The sequence below is a fragment of the Zingiber officinale genome, chromosome 1A (genome assembly GCF_018446385.1).
Source record: "Zingiber officinale cultivar Zhangliang chromosome 1A, Zo_v1.1, whole genome shotgun sequence".
NCBI lineage: Eukaryota > Viridiplantae > Streptophyta > Magnoliopsida > Zingiberales > Zingiberaceae > Zingiber > Zingiber officinale.
In genome coordinates, this window is record NC_055987.1 from 129,163,182 (window position 1) to 129,190,436 (window position 27,255).

Genomic DNA, 27,255 nt, shown 5'->3' on the forward strand with positions numbered 1-27,255 from the left:
GATCATTAAACAAAAATAAATAAGTCTCAAGAAACTGTATTAATTGGAATTTATTGTTGAAAAAAAAGAAAAAAAAGGAAACAATAGAAACCAAAACAAAATTCACAAATATAGCAATCATAAGAGTTATGAGTAAGGGCAGCAAAGATAATTACTATAGGAAACATCAAAACTAATTTTGATCAACCTAAACTACAGGGACACTCAGAATAGGCTCTGCTTTTATGCACATAAAAAAAATATCAAACCCAATTCTATGGTTTAACTTTAAGAATTGGTATCTCAATTGACCCGCACGAATAGATTCAACATACAAAGATACAATTGGTTTCTCAAGATCATCCGAACATATGTGCTTTATTTAGATATGCAATTGATACTTTCTTAAGTATACATGCTAAAATCCAACCAAATGTATCACCATAATTTAGCATCCAGATCTCTTCAAAAGACAATGCGAAACTCAGAAATATGCGAACGAATAAAATGCTTCCATGAGTTCAAAACTCCACCTAATTTTAGCTTGCTAAATGGTGGGGACTGCAATGGGTTGTTTTCACTACTGTCTTGTCGAACATTCAGTTGCAAAAGCTTTAATGACAGTCTTGAGAAAGAATGCAATGGATCAATCAGTGTACTGGAAGTTCTTTGAATAGGATTACATGGCCTTTGCATCTAAAAATAACAAACTTCAAGAGATTATCTATAATTATTGCAACACTTAAATGGCTGGAGGCTTTCTCAAATTATGTTTTGTTTGACTATCAAAAAGGGAGAGAGCTTGCTAGTTGCTACTACTAGTTCTAGATTTGCACTATAAGATCTTACAGTGTTTCATTGCGAGCATATGTTCAAGTGCATTAGGTGAACCAAAATCATAAAGAGCTAACCTTCAGTGGTCATGGTACTTTCTTGTAATCTATTTAATCAATTGAAGACGTCTCAATTATGAGAATATTAACAGACTAATACATTGCAAGATTGATTTCAGCGGTGATTCTACAAACATATTAACTTCTGAGTAAATGTACATCGTTTTGTTTAATTCTTCCAGTTGTGAGATGAATTGATTTGTAATTATAGAAGAAAAGATAAATTCATTAACTTTAGAATCTGACTACAATAAGTAAGTAGAAGAATGCCAATGCACTATTCTGCTAGCAACAAAAAGAAATCCAGTTATCATCCAGAAGAAATTTTTAGAAAGTAAAGAAACAAAACGTCTGCAAGTCTTTTGAGCGCAATGCATGCCTTCATCGACCGAATAGGATCATTCTGAACTCTAGAAACAAATGTAAGACAAATGAACAATCTGAAACCAGACGGTTTAACAAGTTCGAAATCGAAATTTCACGGTGAACAACTATCAAATGGGAACCAGCTCATGCGATTGTGCGACCGATTCGCCAATCGCAGAATAAAAAGAAACACAAGGAAAAACACTTACTTTCTCACAAATTGGAGAAGGCGAAGAGGCGGAGCGAAGTCGCAGGGGGAGCAACGAAACCCTAACTCCAATTCTATTTGGCCGGCCGAGAAGCAGCAAGCGAGAGAGTCGCACAAGAAAACCAATCGCCATTACTTTTTTCTTATCGACATTTGCAATCGCAATCAACTCGACGAAATCGCGAGGCCGATCGATCGATCGATCGAAGTCTTCGAGCGCGAGTGAAAATTTTCTCAGCAGTTGACCCATTTGCCGTGAAAAACGATGGTTGACCCTGAGACAGCTGACTTGCACGTGCCAATTGCAGTACGTTGAATGATGTGTATATACAACCATTTCATCTTATAATTAGGTAAGCAAAAACAAAAAAATTAGGTAAGCAAAATAGTGGAGTTATTTGGAAAACGTCATTAATTGTTTTTCTGGGCGATCTCAGCCGTCGGATTGAAACTAACCAGCTTTAACACGAACCGTTAAGGGCCCTCTTCTTTTGCCTAGGCCCTAGGCCTATAAAATGCCCGCCCCTTCAGGTCTCATCGCCTTCGCCTGGCTAGTTCCTCCTCCGCCGCTTCCTTCTCGACTGCTCTTGCTTGCTAGTTGCTCGGCTCAGATCTGCGGCGATGGCCGTCGATCTGATGAGTTACGCCGAAATAGAGGAGAAGATGGCCATCCAGGAAGCTGGCGCCGCTGGACTCCGCTCCATGGAGCACCTCATCCTCCGCCTCTCCGATCACCGATCCCAGCAACAGCTAGATTGCCGCGATATCGCTGACGTCACCGTGTCCAAGTTCAAGAAGTTCATCTCCGTCCTCAACCGTACCGGCCACGCCCGATTTCGTCGCGGCCCTACTGCATCGCCCCCGCCGCCGGCGGTGCCGGAGCCGGTTACCGCTGTGGCGAAAACCATGACCCTCGCCCCCGTCCCGCTCCGGATCAAGCCTCCCGGACATCCCCTTCCGCCTGCGGCGGTGCCTGCCCTTGCCCAGGCCCGGACCCTCGACTTCACTAAGCCGATTCCCGCCTCCGCAAGCGAGACGTCGCCGCCCAGCCGATTTAACAGGGAGTATTTCAGCATCTCTACGCCGATCTCCCCCGCGACATCTTCGTTCGTGTCTTCCGTCACTGGCGACGGCAGTTTGTCGAACAGCCGGTTCGGTGCCGCCTCATCCCTCCTCCCCCCGCCTGTTTCAGCCGGCAAGCTTCCGATCGTCTCCGCTGCGGTCGATCGACGGTGCCACGAGCACGCTCACGCGCACTCAGAGCACGTCGTCGGCAAGTGTGCCGTCCCCGGCGTGCGTTGCCACTGCTCCAAGAGAAGGTAACTGGAACTCAACCAAAAAAACTTCAAGATCGCAATATAACAAACAACCTTGACCCGATGCAACCCCAATCTGATTTTAATTAGGAAATCTCGTGTCAAGCGGACGATCCGCGTCCCGGCGGTGAGCTCGAAATCTTCCGACATTCCCGCCGACGAGTACTCGTGGCGAAAGTACGGGCAGAAGCCGATCAAGGGCTCCCCTTATCCCAGGTAAGCGTCGCCGTCTCCTCATTCTCCTCCGCCACCGAATCTCCGACGAACGGCCTTGGAATCGATCTAACATTCTCCTCTCTCGCAGGGGCTACTATAAGTGCAGCACCCTCCGCGGTTGCCCCGCCAGGAAGCACGTGGAGCGAGCACTCGACGACCCTTTGATGCTGATCGTGACCTACGAGGGGGAGCACCGCCATACCTCGAGCGCCGCCGCCGACTCCGTCATTTGAGGTCCTCCCCTTCTCCCGCAGTCTTCAATCTTCCCCGTTCACTTCTCCTGACTTTTTTGTTTTTTGCCCCTTTCCACGAAAATTACCCCAAAACAAAAAAAGAAATTAATAAGAAAAAACAGAATAAAAAATCAATAGCGAGGAAAGAAAAGGTAAAAAAAACATTTGTCCAAAACTTTATTTTAACTTGGCATTTTCCTCGTAATCTACCATACACATCGTTAATTATCTTCTGAATAGTCAGTAACATTGTTAACGATTGTTAATTATTATAAAAAGAGGAGAAGTTAGAGGGGTAGAAATTATGGGCACTAGAGTTAGAGCAATAAGTCGGGTTGGAGATTCGTTTGAAATCCGGGTAGGTAAATTGGAGTCAAAACGAGAGGGCCCTGCTTTCCCCGTTGACTGACAGTAGATGACAAAGCGACACGTGGGTGTTATTAATAATGTTCCTATTTGGTGAAGTGGGTGCTTTTCACTCTATGAGTTAATTCAATGAGGACTAAATGGTGTGCGTAGTTGAGTCAAATTACTTTAGTTGGGGCACTATAAATAGTGGAGGATGACATGGTCTTTAATTTTAAAACGCTTGACTTCTTCGTCATTATTATTATTATTTTTAATAATTTTGGTATTAGGGTTCCCCTCAATTAATTTTTAAAGTAGACTACTTTCTTTCTTAGCCTGACTAATTTTAAAATATAGTTTATTTAAAATTGTTCTCTGTGATTCAAACTCTAGTCACCCCTTGAATTTGAGTAGCACGGTAATTTCCAAAATTCTTGGTTAATTTATTAATATTCTAGAAACGCCACTTGCACTCAGTTTGATTCGATACCAAATGCCCAACCACTATCATGGGGGGAAAATGGCCAGTAGAAGAATCTTTAGCCTTTGTTTTTTTTTATTTCACTAAATATTCCAAAAGATCAATACAAATCCAATTTGGCTTTGAATATTTTTGACTTGTGCATAGCAAACCTAGACAACCTTTTGGATTGTTGTCCAAGTTGGTCTTTGTTTATTAAATCAGATGCCTCAATAGTCAACCTTTTGTCTCGAAACTACTACACTACGTCTAGTGGGTGGAGGTTGGCATCAGTGCCCGAGAGCAATAATGAACTAATTTTATTGGACGATGCTCGTGGATGAAAGCCAACGCCCACTTCACTTGCTTTTTGAGTGGTTGGAGCAATATGTTCTTATGGTTCTGATGCTCTTTTTACTTCATAACTCAACCTAAAAAGGTTATTCAGTGCTATCCAGTAGCAAAATGTCAATCCAGTTGAATTGGCATCTATTGCCATCAACTAATGCAGGGACCACTCGCTTCCTGACAAGGCAAACCAAACCAAACCAAACCACGAAACGCTTGTGTAACACACTGGGCAAAGTCTGGTTTGACAAACGCCACCCTATCAATGGCGATTTGGGACCACTTCCAATTAGCCTTTCATTGGATTCTGGACGACTCCATCACATGTCGGTGCTGTCCTTTCTTCGTCTAAATTAATTTCAGTCAACTCGGGTAGGTTTGACCTAGGGCCACAGATATCAATGTGGTGATGCATGACTCATGAGGGAATAATGCAATTGATAAAAGTTAATTGTCCATAAATTGCAACCTTACAATTTCTTTATTTATATTTTTTAAAATTATTCATTTCGCTCTGTGAAATTTACCTAAGTTTCAAAGGCAGCAAATCAGATAAGTTTGTAAGTTAAAATAGATGGAATGAATAAAGTAGACTAGGCTAGCTGAGTAACCACTACCAAAGCAGCCTGCTGCACTTAGCGATTAAACATAGAGATAGAATTTTTTTATATATAATTCAAATGAAAAAGAAATTATAATAATCTTTAAATGATAGAAATAAGATCTTTTTTATATATAAATTATTTTCTAACAAACAGATAGACTCGATAACCAAGTTGTTTTGAATGCTTATATCCTTCATTGATTGATGTAAATAATGAAATTTACACGCGTCATATAATCTAACAGGTTTGTAGGAACAAAAACTACACCAAGGGGGTTTACTTTGCGGGCAGTGGCTTCGCATACCGATGCGACCATAGTTGAGATGCCCGCTTTCAAGATGCCCGTTTTCATTGTTTATATTTTGCCTATTTGGTTGTATTAATATGAATAATTTATTCTAGTAGTTTTATTTTCTCAATTTTTTTTGATGTGCACCTGCCTGAATTGGGTTGTGTAACTTGCCATTTTAGATGGTTAGTTCGCATAGTCCAGCTCCAGGAATAGTCGTTTGGCTTCCTCGGTTGTTACTATGGCTTCTGTTGCCTGCCAAATCAACTGACCAACTTGATCTATTTTGTTTGCCTCTTATTTAGTTAGTATGATTAGATAAATTAGTGGGTTTATTAAACTTACCATTATATACCTTAACACAATCAACCTATGTAATAATAATGCACAAATTTCAAATAATGAACATCATACAAAAATTTCAAGAGAAACTAATTATTACTCGACCAGTTGATTCAATTTTCTTGCTAGACAAAAAAAAAAACTTACAAGTATCTGTGTAGTCATCTAAAAGCCCTCGAGCTACAATAGAATGAGATCGCAGAAAACATAAAAATTGCGCTTGCAAAAAACAAAAAAAAAAAAAATGGAACTCTCTGATAAAAGCATATAATGAGGACAGTAAAATACATAAGCAAAACAAATGCCTCGGAAGAGCTGTGAGCTCAAGTAGAAGAAACAATTGGAGTAAAAAAAAACCAATTGAATTTGGTCGACCAAGTAGTTGTGTACTTATTTGTGTCCCCAAAACATTGTGAATTATTTTGATACAATCCCTTATATAAAAGTTTTCGGATACAGAATCTTTATACTAAAACTTCGTATAAATTATATAAATTCTATTTTACTTATAATAAATTTTTTATAGGAACTTTTGTTAATTCTGATTTTATAAACCTGAATCTTAATTTTATGAAATCAGAATTTGTAAAAGTAACCATTGACCATGGAAAATGATTTCATAAATATGATTCATACTTTTATGTAAATTATATTAGAGCAAAGGTGTTAGTACATCGGTCCTTTGCGTCAGAGAGGTAATAAGATATTTTATATCAGTTGGGAATTGACCCTAAATCTATTAAAGTAATCACACTGGCGCTTTTATGTAAATTATATGAATATATGATATATGGATTACAGTTTCATCCAACAAAACACAATCAACATTTGATCTCTACCTCAGTTTCTCTCTGAGTAGTTCACAGTATGTGTGAAGGATGATTGTATTTCTGTTTTCTTTTATTTTCTAATTGAAAAAAAAAATCATTCTAAGTATTAACATATAAGATGATACATAGTAAGAACAATAGAGTGCTGTGTTTCTCTATCTATTGACCCATATTAAGCAGCATGGCAAGCCCTTTCTCGCCAAACCTTGAAAATTCTTCAGGTATGGGAATGTTCAGCTCTGAACGAACCAGCTGCACTATATTTCTTGTGACGCTCCCTAGTGACATATTGTTCACTGTCATGGCTATCGAAAAATTATTTTCGATGCCACAGAACCCGGGGACCCACCCATTCCAGAGTGCCCAAAACTAGTCGAACTACTTACTACTCGGGCTGTTGAAATTCCTAAAACCTAGTGCAAACATACCATTTGAGACAACTAAGCCAGAGTAATCGCCCAGCCTGAATAACTCTAGGGGTATAATCGAATCGATCTGAGTTGAATTTTTGAATGTTTGAATTTGACTCGTTTATAATCGAGTCGAGCTTGAATTTTATTTAATGAATATGTTCATGACTCACAAATTTATTCGAATTTTTATCGAGTCTAAACGAACTTAATAAATATAAATTATAAATTTAAATATTCATTAAAAATTAAATTATATATTTAAAAAATTATAATATTCTTATTAAAATTTATAATTTTATTCTAATAAATAAATTTAATATATTTGTCTATATTTTTCGTAATTAGAGTGTAAAATCTATAAATTCAATATCAAAATTATTAGGGTGCGCTTGGTTTACACGTTTTCTATTTTTATTTTTTAGAAAATGCGTGTTTTTAAAAATGATGTTTGATTTATATTTTCTATGTTTATTTTCTAAAAAATAGATAATATTTTCTGAAAAAAATAGAAAATATTTAAAAGTCATATTCTATTTTTTAAAAAATATATGTTTTTCAGAAAATAAAAATGGAAAACACATAAATCAAACGTACCCTTATTTTTTTCATTTAAAAGTTGATTCAGGAGTTTACTAACGAACATGTTCACAAGCTAACGAGTCGAATATTGTGAAACTTGATTTTGATTTGTTTATCTTAACGAGTTTAAATGAGTTTTTATCAAATCGAGTTTCGAATAATTTATGAACGATTTAATTTGGTTCATTTACACGTCTACGAAGAAGGCATCATGGATCTTAGGGTCATTGAAAAATTCTACCGAGAGTCTTGTGGTCGCCATTAGTATCGGCTACGAGATTATGGCCATTAGAGTTAGGACTGCCATGTTTGCATTTGTACTTTCCGACTGCTTGCTTAGCGGATCAACACTTAGGATCTCCTTAAGTTTCCATTTCCTCTTAAGAGGCTTGGGGGGAGGGAACATCGGAGCATGGACATGACTACCAAGGAGAGGCTTTGAGGTAGATGGATGAGGTGAGGAATGGATCCGCCCGTAGCGGCGGGAATTATGCCTCTTCGAATGTTTAGTGTGTTGAATAGAACAGAATTACCTTGTAGAAAGCTGGATGGCATATGAGGCCTACCTACTTCTGATCTCCAGGAGATTTTGTAGTTCCTTTTGGCTGAGGGTTAGGGTAGCCAAACAAGATTCGACACCTGGAACAAGGAGAAAATAATTGTAAAACGACATTAATGCTTGTCGAATTAGCTATTTGAAGTTTTGAACGAGAAAAAACAGGAGAAATTTTCACGTGCCAAGGAGGAATGCCAATGTATATAGTTCACCTTCAATTCCAAGAAGGTGGATGAAAGCTTCTTCCAGCACTTCTTGAAATTTCTTTCCAGATGCATGCTGTTTAAATTGAACTTATCAAGTATTAGCGTAATATCTCATCAACATCTAACATTAGGAACACTATGCCACAAATATCTAACATTAGGAATATAACTCTAACCTTCATGTACATGGGTTCATCTAGATTTTATAAAAAAATAAACTCTTTGATTATCTCATCAAAATAAATATTCCAAAATACTTACTTTGATTCATAAATAGACGGTTAGATGTTTACATATTTTAATTTTATCAACTGAAATAAAACTTTTGGATTGTACCATATACGCATCCTTGAACATATTTCCATTAAGGAAAGTTGTTGATACGGCGCATTGTGAAGAAACCCAAAGGTAATGTGGGGTTGACAGTCAAGACGATGTGACAATTAAAGTCAAGGTGAGGTTGTTGTTAGTGCAGTTGACACCAATGATTAAACTTAAATTTTGATGAATGACAAATGTATTAAAGTTAAGTATGGTGTGATCTAACCTTTATACAAAGTGTGCAGGACTTGATGGATCTAACACCAGGCTGAAATCCAGTTAGGTTTGGAGGACCTGATAGTTGGTATAGAAGTCCAAATAGGTCAAGAAGTGACCTGACATCTGGCAGGAAGTCTGGCTGGGTCTGCAGGACCTGACAGTTGTCCGAAATCTAGTTAGGTTTGCGGATCTGACAACTGACAGAAAGATCTGGTGGGTCAAAAGAGAGTCAATCGATTTTGCATAGTAACTAAGGTAAGTCACTGAAGGAGAGTATTCCAGTGAGGACGAGTCCCAATTAGGGACTTTAGGCGCTGACCCAGTTTATGTCTATTTTGGAAATCTAGACTGAGACCATGATTAAATTCTGGTCTTAGAAAGACATAATCTAATTAATAATTCTATTTTATTATTGTGCTAATTTTGTTTTGCAGGGTATAGTTTGATTTTAGACTAACACATTTTGCAGGGTTGAAATAACAAAAATCAACCTCGGATAAATAGTGTCCGAAATGCCTTAGAGGTGCTTGGAGGCGCCTGAGATCAGCATGGAAGGTGTCCTGGATAGGGCGAAGGTGCCCTCAAAGAGATAAAGTTTGCGGATAAGGTTTCGATGCGCGGAGGCGCCCTGGAGGCGTTGGAGGTGCCTTCGAAGCACATTGGAGGCGTCTCAAAGTACTTGGAGGAGCCTCAAAGTACTTGGAGGCGCCCTCGCGTAGATAGAAATCACAGTAAGTGGAGCTTATCAAGACCGAGGTTTTCGAGATCATTTTTGCTACTAGAGGTGCCCTCATTGAGCTTAGAGGCACCTCAATACTCAATAAAAGGGTCATTCGCCCAAGCATTCAAGACAACTCGTTTACAACTTCAATACACGATCTTTCATGATTTCGGCTGCTCCGACTTTGCCCTCCTACTGTGTTGTGACGCTGCGACATCCTACTATTAAAGAAAAATCGTCCAACACCGAGCTCTATCTGATAATATTCAAGTGTTGGATAATAAAATTTTTAATTAAGTGTTTAATTACTACATAAGGAAAGTGTAGATTGTTACACTTGTCCTTAGTTTACTATTGTACTCTATTCCCTCTTCTGAGAGTTTCAGAAGAGGTTTATAGTCGATTATCTATCGATACGGTCCAAGGGATCGTAGGTCTTGGTGTAAAAGTTGTCGAATACTCTGAATTAAGTAACTCCTCGAGTTATTGTTCTTGCTTTTTGTTTTTGTGTTGTGTTATTTCGTTACATACTCATTTTCAAAGTCGAAAAATATAAGTTTTTTAAAAGACACATGATTCACCCCTCCCCCCCCTCCCCCCCTCACGTGCTCATCGATTATACAATGGCAGTCAAAGTTAAGGTATACGTATCCGAACGAACCACTTTCTCTGAGGCTCAGCTCTTCACTTCTCATGGACATGACTCCCAACTTATATCCAGTGGGTCCTGGATCCAGTCGAACATCTGGGCTTCGCTCCCCCCTCTACATAGGCATGACTCCTAGCTTAAAACTCGGTCGACCCCAAAGTCGGTAGAAGACCCAGGCTCAGCTCTCAACTCATGGGCATGACTCCCAGTTTACATCTAGTCGACCCCATTGGTCGAACATCGGGGCTCAGCTCCCCACTCCTCATAGGCATGACTCCCAACTTACATCTAGTTGACCCCATTGGTTGGACATCGGGGCTCAGCTCCTCACTCCTCATAGGCATGACTCCCAGCTTATATCCGATCGGCCCCAGAGCTGGTTAGACAGCCAGACTTAGCTCCTCATTCATGGGCATGACTTTCAGCTTACATCTAGTCGGTCCTAGAGACGGTCGGACATTGAGGCTCAGCTCCCCACTTATAGGCATGGCTCCCAGCTTACATCCAATCAACCTTAGTGTCGGTCGGACATCTGGGCTCAACTCCCCACTCCTCATGGGCATGACTCCTAGCTTATATTCGGTCGGCTCTAGAGCCAATCGAACACTCGGACTCAATTCCCCACTCATGGCCATGACTCCCAGCTTACATCCAGTCAACTTAGAGTCGGTTGAACATCGAGGCTCAATTCCCCACTCCTCATGGGCATGACTCCTAGCTTATATATGGTCGGCCTCAAAGCAAGGTCAGACTCCCTCTAAGCGATAATATTGTCAAATAATCGCAATAACATATCAGAGAATAACGGTTACTCGCTAGAGAATATTTTGCTACTCTTATATATACCCTCAACAAAATTTTCCTCTGCCAAGGGGAAAGTTGTTGTATATCTTTCACCACTCGACATATTCTAACATTAGATATTCTCTGATGTCTCATTATTATGGAGGTTATGAGAGACAGTATATCCCTCCACTGGCTAGGTACGCGCACACACGCATTTATAATACTGTTCATTTTTTTCACATTTTTGGTCGGGACTACTATTCTGACTTGAGCATCAGAGTACTTGTGCAAGGGACCCCCTCCCTAGTTCTCACTCTAATGTTCCTATTTTCTCTCTCTGTGGTGTGTGCAGGCTCATAGTTTCCAGCTACCAGTCCCTCTGTCAACATTCCCGCCTCCTCACCGATCACTCATCTACTCAACTTCCAGACATGATCAATTGTTTTCACAATCATTTGTCATATCATATAATCATGATGAGTCATTATGGTCAGGAGCATCCAAATGAATTAGAGCATGATTACTGGTGAGAAGGTTTCGTCATAATCAATATCATATTTTTTTGGCGATGACTTTTTGTCACCAATCTCACTTTGTAGGTAATTAAATTATCATCCATGTCGATTTTCTTCTTGAAAAACTACTTACACCCAATAGGTGTAATACCTTCATTGGATCCAACAAGTTCCAAACTTGGCTTTCATACATGAAATTCATTTTTGATTTTATGGCTTCTAACTATGAGTCACTTTCTGAACTATTTAAAACTTCTTCATAATTATTAGGCTTCTCATCCTCAACAAGTAACACGTCTTTTGATTCACTTATGAGAAATTCATCTCTTGAAAATTAGATGCATCCTACTAGATCTACGAAGAGGTGGTGTAATAATAGGTTCAACCATTACTTCATCCTTATGAGTAATTGACTGTGATTCCTGATTAGACATCTCTTCGGTGTCTATTGGAGTTTCTTAATCTGCCCCAAGTTCAACCTCACTCCCACTATTTTCTTGTAAAAGAACTTGCTCTCCAAGAATACAACATGTCTTGAAACAAACACTCATTATTCTAAAGGATGATAGAATTGGTAATCCACTATTTTCTTAGGGTAACTTATATAGGCCCAACCCGTGTTGAAGCCCAATATGAGTATTTAAACTTCAAACGGGCATAACTTATGACTTGGGACTCGGAATCGGGTTCTATCTGTCGTCACACATGTACAATTCGAAAACCTACGTTTGTCATCGATGAAACCATAACCGTCAAATTTTCAGCCCTAATTCTGTCGTTTAAACCCTTTTCAAGATATTTTTGTTATTTTTGATAATTTTAGTTTTTAGATATTTAGGATAATTTTCATATTTTTGGAATATTTTAGATAGGATTTATCTTGTTTCACTCTTGATTGGAGTTAAGATCGTTAAGTTAATTACTTTTCTTTTTTGATAAAAATCTATTTCCTTTATTTACAAGATTGGAATTAAGATATGTTAATTGTAATTTCTTTCCTTATTTGAGTCTTAAGTTATGGTCTATATAAGAGTCATGTTTAGATGTTGACGGATCAACCTAATGTGCGTAGATTATATATGTTTTTAATCATTCTTTAACACACATCTACTTGTATTTCATGCATATAATTTATGTTTATTGCACCCTATTTCATTACTATGTCATACTTCCATTTTATTTGTTTGGAGATTTGCTCTTTACATGTTTTGATTGACAGTACATCATTTGGAGCGAAAATGGAGTAAAATGCACACATTGAAGCAACTTGTGAAGATCATCAACATGGGTCTTGCCTCTTGGCATGGCCGTGTGCCCTTTCCCATTACATAGAAGGGGCAGATCATGCCTTAAGGCACGGTTGTGCCTCCCATCAGCAGCAAACCAGGGAGTGGCCATGTGAAAACACACAACCACATCTCCCTTCCACGGCTAAACTATGTTTCGGTCGTGCCACATTTCCAAAGATGCTTCAAAGGCCAACCATGTCAAATGGCACGACCGTGCTTTTCCACCCAAGGGCATCCATGCCACGATCGTGCCTCTAAGCATGATCGTGTAATGGAAAACAAGAGGGGGTCGTGTGATGTGGAGTTGAGATAGTGTCGTGCCGAAAATAGGACTGTGTTGAATTTGGACATATTGCAAATTTATTTTAAAACAACTATAACTTTGTGCTTGGTTTGAGTTACGGGTTATTCTTTATATCAAAATGTAGTTAACTTCAAGATCTACAATTTTTTTTAGGTTCAATAGAGAGAAATTGTGATCTAGCCATGCTAAAAGGCACAGTCGTGCCTTCCAGTTGCGGCTAGATCGGGTCCTCGGCCCAGACTGCAGACCAAACTTTGAACTACAATAACTTTTGGCTTGGTTGGTCCAGGACTTGATCCAAATATCAGAATGTAGATAATTGGCTACAACTTTGGTTCAAGGTGAAATATGAGAAAATCATGTTTAAGGGGTGAAAATTTAATTTTGGTGGAGACCTATAAACCTAGCAGATATGGATAGTTTGGAGGAGGTATAAAAGGATCAAGAGATTCATTCTTTCACTCATTTTGGATTTAGGATTTTGTCTCTCTCCTTGGGGAAGGGTTTTCTCTTTAAGGGGAAAACCTATAGCTTCCATTTTCTCCGATCTACACGATCCGTCCACCTCTGGAGTAAGGATTGCAAGCAAGAAGACCAGCGACACATAGATAAGCATTCCTCTCTTTTCTATCTTGTGTTTTGGATTGTAGGATGCTTAATTTTTTTTTTCTCTTGTTTGTATCTTCCTTGCAATAGAGTAGATTTTCTCGATCTAAGATGTAGGAAGTAAGATGTAGGAAGTAACTATGATGTGATGTGATATATGAGCTATGTATTTAGAAATTTTCTTATTCAATGAAGTGTTTATGTCATGTTCTATATGTGTTGTATTTTTATGTGCTTAATGAAATGTGTCAATGGTGTAAACATGTAGATGTATTTTGATTGTTCACCCCATAGAGGGGATACTCTAAATGTAGATTCGCTATATTAACAACCCCTTAGTGTCGACCCCACGAATATGGAGGAAGGTACATATAGGTACATAAGCGTCAGACGCATGGTGGGATAAATTCAAGGTCGTAAGTTCCTGAGTATCGACCCCTGGTCATTACGTCAGAGATGTCATATGCCCACCATCTATGCTACGCTTTGGGGGCCATAGAGAGGATACTCTAGATTGTATGACCGGGGGCCCTAGTGACATGAGTATTCCTTTAACTAGACATCTAGAGTATCACCTTAAAAGGAAAGACAATTCTCCACAAGGAAGCATTTAATTAGGCTTAATGAGTTATCTCTCATTCTATGTTAATAAGTGTCTTATGTAATCTAGTGATTATATGACCGAGAGCCCTAGTGATAAGGGTATCCATTTAACCGACTTGCTAGATTATCTCTTCTACTTAGTGTCATCGAATACCAATAGGGGTGACACTCTGAAATGACCATCGTGAAGTAGTGTCAGTATTTAGTTAGACTTCCTACATGTGCATAAAAATAGAGGTAAGGAGATGAACAATGTATATGGACATTAACTAGCATTCTAATGAAACCGAACTCTAGAATCATTCCTTAAATCACTCTTTCCCTCTCTCTACTTTCTTTTCCTTCACTCATATGCGCTCTCTCTTCCCCTCTCTCTCCCTCTCTCCCTTTCAAGCGCTCGTGAACCAATCTTCGATTGTCTAAAAACTCATCATGTGAAGTTAACTAGTACTTAATTAACAATCCTTGTGGGATCAATATTTTATTACTTGATGACAACCGTGCACTTGCGGATTGTACACATCGCAATCCTTTAGTTTTAATAAAAAGTTTCCTTCTTAGAGGTTCTTCTTTTTGTCTTCTCCTCAATTTCCCTCTTCTCTTCAGCTCGTAGGATAATCACTATTCTGTCCGGCTTTAGTTAGTATTAGAGCTCGAGAAGGTCATCAACAGATCTAATGGTGGATCATTGTGGTCGTAGTCGTAGTCACAACAATAGGCTTCGGCAGAGGAAGCTGAGCATTGTGGTCATAGCGTCTAAGACATAATGACAATTAAGAATTTCGGAGGCAAGTTGCAGATTTAACCCAGCGTATGGCGGTATGTGTAACGCCTGAAAATTCTCAAAATAATTATTAGAAATATCCTAGTATTTTTCTGGAATTTTAGGATATTTTTATGGATTTTTTTTAGAATAGCGGAAGTAGCAAAAATAAATAGAAAACGAAAATAGCCTACGCGGGAATTGAACCCGAGACCTATTGGGTCCTATGACTTAAAGGTGAACTCTAGTAACCAAGTGAACCCAGCAGGGCCGTGCTGAAAGAAGAAGGAATCAATTATATTTATATTTAAGTTGGGCGAATTTACCACTCAATATAAATAGGGAAAGATTAAGTGAAGAGTTATTTTTAACGTAACTCTCCTCTCCCTCACCCTAATCACGCCGCCCTTCCCTTCTCCTCTTCTTCTCTCGGCGCCAATCCACAAGCACACCTAGGGTTCCGTCCCTAGGGCCATAGGAACATATTCCGGCGACGACTCCGGAACGAGGACGTTTCTCTCCGCAAGAAGAACGCGTAGACACAAGAGAATCGTCGGAAGGATCATCTTCTCCAGAAATTTGGCGATTAGAATCGTAAGAAAATCAGAGCAGAAGGTAAGAAACCCTTCACCTGCAGTATAAGTAGCTTCCGTATGATTTTTAGGCATTAGTTTAATTTTATGCAGTTTTGGCACACAGGGTGTGCATTAGCGCACACCGAGTGCTCGATTAAATGCTTAGCTCAGGTAAATGCCACCTTAGACATTTTAATAGCCTAGATAAATGCAATAGAAGCATTTTACAGCTCATGTAGTCTTGTTACAGCTTTTATGGGACTAGATGTCCAATGGGTGGGCTCCCACAATCGCCTCTAGGTTCAGACAACCTAGTTCTAGGTTTAGATAACCTAGTAAAAGCAAGATAAGAAATATTAGCTATGTTCAGTATTTTACTTTTAGCAATGACACTGTACTGGATTAGATATCCATTGGGTTGGGCTCCCATAGTCGTCCCTAGGTTCAGATAACCTAGTAACCCTACTAGATTCGGGACTTGCAAACCCGAGTCTAGTTAGGGATGCGCGCATAGCATGTACAGATGTCGGGCCCATCAGCAGCATGATTATGTATTTTCATCTATCTATGATTAAATAGTTTTCAAAACTCACAAATCAGTTGTGTATACAGTTTAAACTCAGCTCTAGCTTGGTTTTAGTTTTAGCTCAGTTCATGCTTCAGCTTAGTTTTCATTACTGATACATGTGATAGTTCTATGATCAGTTCTGCTTTCTATGCGTTGTATGTCATGCCATGCTTAGCATATTCAGAATGTATTTTAAATAGCATGTTTTAAAAACATAATTTGCATCATGTGCATGTTTTGTGAGGTAGATGGTTTCTTACTAAGCATAAAGCTTACAGATACTCTTTCCTTATACTGCAGATAAAGGTAAAGGAAAGATGGACTAGCGGAGGCTGGAGGACAATGCAACGACGGTGTATGTGGAAAAAGGAACTTGGAATAACGATGTTTGGGAACTAGCCCACTTAGAACATAGCATTCTCTTTATGTCATTACTTTCCTGCACTTTGGTTGTTTAAGTGTTCAGAATTGTGACAGTTATGCACAGAATCTTTAGTTGTCATGATTTTAGTTAGCTAACCATGAGTAGTATTATGCCTAGTAGTTTTATTTGATGTTATAGAGTTTATACATGTGATTTCGGCACGAAGCAGTGCTGAAATCAGACTTCTGATACGAAATCAGAAATTCCGATCGATCAGCCGATCGATTGGGGGTCTTCAATCGATCAGCTGATCGATTGGTGTTCTTGTTCCGCGAACAGCAGGCTTCTGGATCGATCAGCCGATCGATCCAGTCGCTTTCTGTTGCGAACAGTAAGCTTCTGGATCGATCACTGGATCGATTGGCCAGTCTGGATCGATCAGCCGATCGATCCAGAATATTGCCCGAGCACAGTAGCGTGCTGAATCGATCACTGGATCGATCCAACCTAAGTTCCGCATATAGTAGCATGCTGAGTCGATCACTGGATCGATTAGACCATTTCAATCGATCCGTGGATCGATTGGGAGGCCTGATAACAGCCGGGAGACCCTTAGTTCAGTTCCTTGACCATGGGGGGATGTAAAATATGTCATGAATAGTTAGATTACACCCCTTAGCACACATAGAATAAGGAAATGATAATAGCTTAGCCAAGTTTTAATTAGTTCAGCTTTCGTACCTAGATTTAATAATGGTCATGGAATAGTTTAGCACAGCATAATGTGATGGTCCGGCCTTACAGCCTAGCCAGTATAAGGCGGGTCGTTACAGAGTGGTATCAGAGCCAAGTTCCATACTTCCCTCACACACATCAGCATTGAACCTGCAGCTTCCAAGTAAGAATACCTCTCACTTTGTTATGTTTATTGCTTTCCTATTTGTAGATAACTAAAGTATGCTTATCTGTGATAGTAACGAACATGATAGTATTAGCTATGTAAACATGATGCTTTAGTTATGTATGTCCTCTCTTCCTTTAGAAATGGCAAGAGGACGCCTAGCTAGAAGGGCACCAGCTACTGAGCCCCAGCACAAGGCAGGCAGTTCAGTACCTCCCCCAGACCTTACAACATTAGTGGCTCAGTTACAGCAGCAGCTTGCTGAACAGCAACAGAAGATAACCACCTTAAAGGCTAATCAGCAGAATACCCCCACAGTCACCCCGGAACCAAACCTAGCAATGCCAGTAGTCTTAGAGGTTCCACCAGTCCAGCCTACAGCACCAGTAGCCCCAGCAACATAGGCAAGAAGAGAAGCCTATCTGATCCAGTGGCAGAGAGTCAAGCTCGAGAACTTCTCTGGCACCAGTGAACCATGGGATGCTCAAGCCTGGTTCAAAACACTAGAGAGCGCGATGGAGCTTCTGGACTGGCCAGAGCATGAAAAGGTGAAGTGCGCCTCCTTCTGCTTGACAGGAGATGCACGTATGTGGTGGGAGAGAATTAGAGCGAAGCGCCCAGTGAACCAGATGACGTGGGCCGACTTCGAGAAAGAATTCTTCGAGGAGTTCTTTCACATGCGGGTCACAAACCGCCACTACGACGAGTTCACGGAGTTTCGTCAGGGCAACCTATCAGTTGAGGAAGCCGTGAAGAAATTCAACAGATTGGCTCGTCTATGCCCTGAACTAGTCAGCACAGAAAAAGAACGAGTCCGGTTGATGCTCAAGATGCTGAGGCCGGAAATAGCAATGAACGTGGTTGGCGGCGTTCATAGGCCGCAAACCACCGAAGAACTAGTCAGCAGTGCTCTGACCACCGAGCACTACCAGAACAATATCAAGCAGCAGAAGCAAGTCCTCTCAGAGTCCAAAGGGCAAGGAGGCTCAGGTACTCAGAAACAACAGGGCCACAGCTCTAACTGGAAAGGGAACTCCAGCAACAAGCGTAAACCAGGGAGTTACCCAAAAGGAGGACCAGCTAGCAAACAGCCTAGTTATCCCAAATGTGCTACTTGTGGGAAATTTCATCCAGGAGTTTATCGCAAGGGCACACGAGGATTCTTTGAATGTGGACAGGAAGGGCATATAGCTAAGAAGTGCCCAAATAAGATTAGTCTTCTTCAACCCCAGCCGATTCAGTACGGAGGCCAGCCAGCTCAGTTACATCAGATGCAGGCCGCTTTAGATGGTCCACACATCAGTCAGGGCAGATTAGAAGCTCCTCCAGCTACGACCAATGCGAGGATCTACGCACTCACCAGAGAGGACGTAGCAAATGCCTCGACAGTTGTTACAGGTCAGATCAGTATTTTACAGCAAAGTACAACTGTCTTATTCGATAATGGGGCAACCCATTCTTATATATCCAGGATATTTGCCGAGAAGTTAGTGATACCTCCAGAGGTACTCAGTAGCCAATTTTTGACGACGCTGTTGGTGCAACATCCCTCAGGTCAAGGTTGACCTGGGTGACCAAGCTGAGTCTTGGTTTGAGTTTAGATGTTTGACAATAAGAAATTGATTGAAGAAGAGTCAAGTAGGTCAAGGTTGACCGGATACTTGACAGGGAAGTCCTGGTGAGTGAAGCCAGGCAGAAGGAAAACCCTAGTGAGTGAAGCTAGGTGAAAGTCCTGGTGAGTGAAACCAGGTGAAAACCCTAGTGAGTGAAGCTAGGTGAAAGTCCTGGTGAGTGAAGCTAGGCAGAAGGAAAACCCTAGTGAGTGAAGCTAGGTGAAAGTCCTGGTGAGTGAAACCAGGTGAAAACCCTAGTGAGTGAAGCTAGGTGAAAGTCCTGGTGAGTGATGCCAAGCAGAAGGAAAACCCTAGTGAGTGAAGCTAGGTGAAAGTCCTGGTGAGTGAAGCCAGGTGAAAGCCCTAGTGAGTGAAGCTAGGCAGATGGAAAACCCTAGTGAGTGAAGCTAGGTGAAAGTCCTGGTGAGTGATGCCAGGCAGAAGGAAAACCCTAGTGAGTGAAGCTAGGTGAAAGTCCTGGTGAGTGAAGCCAGGTGAAAGCCCTAGTGAGTGAAGCTAGGCGGATGGAAAACCCTAGTGAGTGAAGCTAGGTGAAAGTCCAGTGAGTGAAGCCGAGGAAAATCCAGATGGATCAAGGATGATCGGACATCCGGTGTTGGGAAGTCCAAGTAGGTCGAAGGATTGTTGGATACTTGGCACGAGGAAATCTGAGATAGGTCGAAGGATTGACCGGACATCGATGGAAGTCCAAGTAGGTCGAGGGGTGACCGGATACTTGGCATGAATAGAAAAGTCTAAGTGGGTCAAAGGATTGACCGGACACTTGGTGGGAAGTCCTAGCAGGTCGAAGGAGTGACCGGATGCTAGGCATGATGTACCAACAGGTCAAGGTTGACGGATGTTGGTTTGAGAGGCTTGGAACTTGGTTTTGGGCAAAAACCAAGTGTTGGATCGATCGATGGATCGATCCAGAGATGGATCGATCGGTGGATCGATCCGGATCTTCTGCGAGCGAGCTCGGATCGATCCATGGATCGATCCAGATGTTTCAATCGATCGGTGGATCGATTGGGGGTTCCCAAATGGCCGGATCGATCCGTGGATCGATCCAGCGGGAGCCCAGAGGCACTCTGGATCGATCCGTGAGTCGATCCAAAGCCTCCCCGATCGATTGGGAACATTCGAATCGATCGGGATCCGACCGTTGGCGTCGATAAAGGCCGTAGGCGTTCATTTCCTTCGGCATCTCTTCTCCGATTCACTCCAGATTTCTCGCCAGCTCCTCCACAGCACTCACAAAGCTCAGATCGCCAGTTCTTGAAGGATCTTGGAAGTTTTCCAAGTCAAGAGGCGAATCAAAGCCAAGAAGAGAAGCTAGGGTTAGGGTTTATACTCATTGTAAGCTTGTAAGCTTGTATTTCTTGTATCCTTTCCCTCTCTTCTTGTATTGAGTCTTGTAGGGCTTCTCCGCCCTTGGTAGTTACCATAAAGGAGAGTTTTATTTAGTGGAGGGTGTGTGTGTTGGTGTGGATCCTTGGATTAGTCACCTCTTGTGAGGTGGATACCAAGTAAACCAACCGTGTTAGCGTTGTGTGATTGTTTCTGTATTTTCCGCTGCGTATCTTTGAAGAAACAAGCAACGCCAAGCACCGAGCGAACGCGACGAGCTATTCACCCCCCCCCTCTAGCTACTTTTGGTCCTAACAAGTGGTATCAGAGTGAGGCCGCTCTTCACCGGAATCATCGCCGGAAGGGTCAAGCATAACAAGAAGAGCTAGAGGGTGAAGAAGTTGAAGCAAAATTATCAAAGTCAATGCCAGTCAGGACAAGGACCAACAGCTAGCAGAGGTCCGAGTCGTATGTGACTACCCAGCAGTCTTCCCTGAGGAGTTACCAGGTCTAGCACCAGACAGGGAGATTGAATTTGAGATAGAACTCATTCCCGGTACAAATCCTATCTCCAAGGCACCCTACCGCATGACTCCAGCAGAACTGAAGGAACTTCATGAACAACTACAGGAGCTGCTTGACAAAGGCTTCATACGTCCTAGTCACTCACCATGGGGGCGCCTGTATTGTTCGTGAAGAAGAAGGACGGGAGCATGCGCCTGTGTATAGATTACCGGGCACTGAATCAAGTCACAATTAAGAACAGATATCCTCTTCCCAGAATTGATGACCTGTTTGATCAGCTAAAGGGAGCAGCAGTGTTTTCGAAAATAGACCTCAGATCAGGTTATCATCAGGTGAAAGTTAAAGAAGGGGATATACCCAAGACAACATTCAGGACTAGATACGGACACTACGAGTTCGTAGTCATGCCCTTTGGCGTGACAAATGCTCCAGCTACTTTCATGGACCTCATGAACAGGGTATTCAGAGACTACCTAGATAGATTTGTTATTGTGTTTATCGATGACATCCTTATCTATTTAGGAACTCAGGAAGAACACGCAGAGCACCTGAAGATAGTATTGCAGACCCTTCAGCAGAACCAGCTGTACACCAAGTTCACGAAATGTGAATTTTGGTTAGATCAGGTGTCCTTCCTGGGTCACATCATCTCAAAGGATGGTGTCATGGTATACCCCAGTAAGATAGAAGCGGTGAGTAACTGGAAAAGACCCAAGAATGCTAGTGAGATCAGAAGCTTTCTGGGATTAGCAGGTTATTACAGAAAGTTCGTAGAAGATTTCTCCAGGATAGTCTCCCCACTGACAGCTCTTACCAGAAAGAACAGAAGATTTCAGTGGACAGAGGACTGTGAGAACAGCTTTAGCGAGCTAAAGAGGAGATTGACCAGTGCACCTATTCTGACTCTACCAGAAAACATAGGCAGCTTTGACATTTATAGTGATGCCTCCAAATTGGGACTAGGAGCGGTGCTGATGCAAAATGGCAAGGTGATCGCCTATGCCTTCAGACAACTCAAAGACTATGAGAGGAACTATCCTACTCATGATCTTGAGCTTGCAGCAGTCGTGTTCGCTCTCAAAATTTGGAGACATTACCTATATGGAGCTCAGTGTAGAGTGTACACAGATCATTAGAGTCTGAAGTATTTCTTCACTCAGAAGGATCTGAATATGCGATAGCGCAGATGGCTAGAGCTGGTAAAGGACTATGACATAGACATCCTCTACCACCCAGGAAAAGCTAATAAGGTAGCAGATGCACTTAGCAGAAAGTCCAGTGCTACCTTACTATCCCTAGCAGCCATGTCACCGCCCCTACAGAAGGAGATCACAGATTTTGGTCTCGAACTCATAGTGGGACACGCTCTCTACTATGACCTTAGCATCTACCCTGCTCGGTGACATCCAGACAGCTCAGGAACAGGATCCTGAAATTCAGAAAATCAAGCAAGGGCTAGCAGAATCGGAAAGTAAAGAATTCAGAGTGTCCGATAGTGGGGTATTATACTTCGGTGGCAGACTCTGTGTTCCAGATTAGGAGGAACTAAAGAGGAAGATTTTAGATGAGGCTCACAGGACTCCTTATGCGATGCATCCTGGCTCCACCAAGATGTACCAAGACCTGAAGAGACGTTTTTGGTGGCCTAGGATGAAGAGAGACATCGCTAGATATGTTAGCACTTGTCTGACCTATCAGAGGGTCAAGACAGAACATCAGAAACCAGGAGGAGTTTTGCAGCCTATCCAGATTCCAGAATGGAAGTGGGAAGATATTTCCATGGATTTCATAGTGGGATTACCCAGGACCACGAATGGTTTCGATACCATCTAGGTAATAGTCGACAGATTGACTAAATCAGCCCACTTCTTAGCTATCAGGATATCATATTCCATGGAACAGCTACCTCAGTTGTATCTCAAGGAGATTGTTAGATTACATGGAGTCCCACGAACCATTATTTCAGACAGGGACAGTAGGTTCACATCACACTTCTGGGAGTGTGTACAGTCAGCTTTGGGCACTAAGTTGAAATTTAGCACAACTTTTCATCCTCAGACAGATGGCCAGACGGAGCGAGTAAATCAGGTACTCGAAGATATGCTCCGAGCATGTGCCCTAGACTTCAAGGGAAGTTGGTGCAAATATCTGAGTTTAGCAGAATTTGCATACAACAACAGCTATCAGGCCACCATCGGCATGACACCTTACGAGGCTCTCTATGGGCGGAGGTGTAGATCTCCAATCTGCTGGTATGAGAGTGGTGAACAGAAAGAACTAGAACTTCAGACAGATCTAGTAGCAGATACCACAGCAGCTATACAGCATATCCGCCAGAGAATAGAGACTGCTCAGAGCCGCCAGAAAAGCTATGCCGATACACGGCGCAGACCTTTAGAGTTTTCAGTTGGGGATACAGTGTTCCTCAGAGTGGCTCCCATGAAGGGAGTAATGCGTTTTGGGAAGAAGTGCAAACTGAGTCCCAGGTATGTGGGACCATACCTTATCACTAGAAGAGTTGGCAAGGTAGCATATGAGCTAGAGCTACCCCAGGAGATGTCAGCTATTCACAATGTATTTCATGCCTCTATGCTGAAGAAGCATATCCCAGATGCCACACAGGTGATTGAGCCCCAGTCGGTACCAGTCTGCGAAGACCTCAGTTATGATAGTCGGCCTATTCAGATAATAGACCGAGCAGTTAAGAAATTACGGAACAAGGAGGTACCATTAGTAAAAGTCATTTGGCAAAATCACACAGCAGAAGAGACAACTTGGGAGACAGAAGCCAGTATAAGACAGAAATACCCAGAGTTATTCTAAGTTCGAGGACGAACTTTTTATAAAGTATGGGGAATTGTAACGCCCGAAAATTCTCAAAATAATTATTAGAAATATCCTAGTATTTTTCTGGAATTTTAGGATATTTTTTATGGAATTTTTTTTAGAATAGCGGAAGTAGCAAAAATAAATAGAAAACAAAAATAGTCTACGCGGGAATTGAACCCAAGACCTATTGGGTCCTACGATTTAAAGGTGAACTCTAGTAACCAAGTGAACCCAGCAGGGCCGTGCTGAAAGAAGAGAGAATCAATTATATTTATATTTAAGTTGGGCGAATTTACCACTCAATATAAATAGGGAAAGATTAAGTGAAGAGTTATTTTTAACGTAACTCTCCTCTCCCTCACCCTAGTCACGCCGCCCCTCCCTTCTCTTCTTCTCTCGGCGCCAATCCACAAGCACACCTAGGGTTCCGTCCCTAGGGCCATAGGAACATATTCCGGCGACGACTCCGGCACGAGGACGTTTCTCTCCGCAAGAAGAACGCGTAGACGGAAGAGAATCGTCGGAAGGATCGTCTTCTCCAGAAATTTAGCGATTAGAATCGTAAGAAAATCAGAGCAGAATGTAAGAAACCCCTCACCTGCAGTATAAGTAGCTTCCGTATGTTTTTTAGGCATTAGTTTAATTTTATGCAGTTTTGGCACACAGGGTGTGCATTAGCGCACACCGAGTGTTCGATTAAATGCTTAGATCAGGTAAATGCCACCTTAGGCATTTTAATAGCCTAGATAAATGCAATAGAAGCATTTTACAGCTCATGTAGTCTTGCTACAGCTTTTATGGGACTAGATGTCCAATGGGTGGGCTCCCACAGTCGCCTCTAGGTTCAGACAACCTAGTTCTAGGTTTAGACAATCTAATAAAAGCAAGACAAGAAATATCAGCTATGTTCAGTATTTTACTTTTAGCAATGACACTGTACTGGATTAGATATCCATTGGGTTGAGCTCCCATAGTCGTCCCTAGGTTCAGATAATCTAGTAACCCTACTAGATTCGGGACTTGCAAACCCGGGTCTAGTTAGGGATGCGCGCATAGCATGTACAGATGTCGGACCCATCAGCAGCATGATTATGTATTTTCATCTATCTATGATTAAATAGTTTTCAAAACTCACAAATCAGTTGTGTATACAGTTTAAACTCAGCTCTAGCTTGGTTTTAGTTTTAGCTCAGTTCATGCTTCAGCTTAGTTTTCATTACTGATACATGTGATAGTTCTATGATCAGTTCTGCTTTCTATGCGTTGTATGTCATGCCATGCTTAGCATATTCAGAATGTATTTTAAATAGCATGTTTTAAAAACATAATTTGCATCATGTGCATGTTTTGTGAGGTAGATGGTTTCTTACTAAGCATAAAGCTTACAGATACTCTTTCCTTATACTGCAGATAAAGGTAAAGGAAAGATGGACTAGCGGAGGCTGGAGGACAATGCAACGACGGTGTGTGTGGAAAAAGGAACTTGGAATAACGATGTTTGAGAACTAGCCCACTTAGAACATAGCATTCTCTTTATGTCATTACTTTCCTGCACTTTGGTTGTTTAAGTGTTCAGAATTATGACAGTTATGCATAGAATCTTTAGTTGTCATGATTTTAGTTAGCTAACCATGAGTAGTATTATGCCTAGTAGTTTTATTTGATGTTATAGAGTTTATACATGTGATTTCGGCACGAAGCAGTGCTGAAATCAGACTTCTGATACGAAATCAGAAATCCCGATCGATCAGCCGATCGATTGGGGGTCTTCAATCGATCAGCTGATCGATTGGTGATCTTGTTCCGCGAACAGTAGGCTTCTGGATCGATCAGCCGATCGATCCTGTCGCTTTCTGTCGCGAACAGTAAGCTTCTGGATCGATCAGCCGATCGATCCAGTCGCATTCTGTCGCAAACAGAAGGCTCTGGGATCACTGGATCGATTGGCCAGTCTGGATCGATTAGCCGATCGATCTAGAATATTGCCCGAGCACAGTAGCGTGCTGAATCGATCACTGGATCGATCCAACCTAAGTTCCGCATACAGTAGCATGCTGAGTCGATCACTGGATCGATTAGACCATTTCAATCGATCCGTGGATCGATTGGGAGGCCTGATAACAGCCGGGAGACCCTTAGTTCAGTTCCTTGACCATGGGGGGATGTAAAATATGTCATGAATAGTTAGATTATACCCCTTAGCACACATAGAATAAGGAAATGATAATAGCTTAGCCAAGTTTTAATTAGTTCAGCTTCCGCACCTAGATTTAATAATGGTCATGGAATAGTTTAGCACAGCATAATGTGACGGTCCGACCTTACAGACTAGCCAGTATAAGACGGGTCGTTACAATATGAGATCTCGAAGATCGTGAGATTTTAGATCGTGGATCTGAGTCTTCCTTTGAGAATCATATCACCGGTGGGACTCATCTCAGGAACGTCGTAGACGAGAGGAGCCTGCTAGAAACTTCGGATTTCGGGATCTGCTAGAATTTTCAGGTTCGTTATGAGCAAAGGACCTCATTGACTAGATCAACGAAGTATAGCAGATCTTCAACTACAAGTGAGTTCTAGATTGGATGAAAGTGAAGTTAATTGCTGTGAGACTCAAAAGGCGAGCATTAGCATGGTGGGAACAGATGCGGCACTCTCGAGACAAGCAAGGTAAATCCCAAATAACTATCTGGGAAGATAATAAGGAAAACATGAAGAAGCACTTCCTTTCCTTTGCCTACACCCAAACTCTATTCCAGTGACTTCACTCATTAAGACAGGGCGCGAGATCAGTCAACAAATATACATAAGAGTTTTTCTAGCTAGTTGCTTGCAATGACCTATCCGAGACAAAGGAGCAGCAAGTGGCATGTTACTTAGGGGGTCTTCACTTGGCCTTGCAAGATGTCCTCAGTCTTCATTCACTCTTGAAGGTGACAGAGGCCTTTCAACGTACACTGACAGTTGAAAAGCAACAAAATAGGAAACTAGCGGGAAGAGGCAACCAGAACAATCGACCAACTTGTCCTCAAAATTTTCATCCTTCATAGCAGCAGCCATCATGATGACTACTACAGCGGTCACCACAGGTTTACTCTAAGGCCCCTATCATATGTTATCAATGTGATGAATAAGGACATATGGCGCACCAATGTAGGAAGCCCTTTTCTACTGATCTAAAGGGTAAAAACTTGTTGATCGAGAAAGAGGTGACAAAAGATAGAACAACAATTGACGATCCAATATATGAAGCATCTGACGAAGTACCCTACAAGTTATCTTGGCTGAATAAAGAAAGTGAGGTAACAGTAGACCAACGATACCTTGTTTCCTTTTCAATTGCCAAATATTTTGATAGCACTTGGTGTGATGTGGTGGTCATATATACATGTCATGTATTGTTGGGACGACCTTGGTAGTATAATCGCAGTGCTTTTTATGATGAGCATAAGAATACCTATACCCTTAACGTCAAAGGAAAAAAAATTATGTTGGTGTCGTGACAAGAAAGAACTACTCCAATTTTGATCGCTAAAAATAATAATTTACTTTCTATATCCAAGTTTT

The 27,255-nt window shown here is 41.4% G+C and overlaps 1 protein-coding gene across 2 annotated transcripts; it reads left to right on the plus strand.

Annotated features, from left to right (window-relative positions):
* The first annotated feature begins 1,970 nt into the window (after window positions 1–1,970).
* Window positions 1,971–25,303, plus strand: LOC122032683 (WRKY transcription factor WRKY51-like). Of its 2 annotated transcripts, XR_006126192.1 has the most exons (5): window positions 1,971–2,765; window positions 2,853–2,978; window positions 3,067–3,212; window positions 16,407–16,461; window positions 25,099–25,303. XR_006126192.1 is itself a non-coding variant. In XM_042592003.1 (4 exons), exons 1-3 carry the CDS (start codon window positions 2,068–2,070, stop codon window positions 3,209–3,211), a joined length of 969 nt encoding a protein of 322 aa, XP_042447937.1. In that variant the 5' UTR covers window positions 1,971–2,067; the 3' UTR covers window position 3,212; window positions 5,217–5,545. The 2 variants fall into 2 exon arrangements, 1 of the variants encoding a protein (XP_042447937.1); XM_042592003.1 differs by lacking the exons at window positions 16,407–16,461; window positions 25,099–25,303 and adding an exon at window positions 5,217–5,545.
* The last annotated feature ends 1,952 nt before the right edge of the window (window positions 25,304–27,255 follow it).

Coding starts and splice junctions, on each gene's coding strand:
- LOC122032683 (XM_042592003.1), top strand. CDS start 2,068: ATGGCCGTCGATCTGATGAGTTACGCCGAAATAGAGGAGAAGATGGCC. Junction 2,766..2,852: donor TGCCACTGCTCCAAGAGAAG/GTAACTGGAACT, acceptor GATTTTAATTAG/GAAATCTCGTGTCAAGCGGA. Junction 2,979..3,066: donor AAGGGCTCCCCTTATCCCAG/GTAAGCGTCGCC, acceptor CCTCTCTCGCAG/GGGCTACTATAAGTGCAGCA.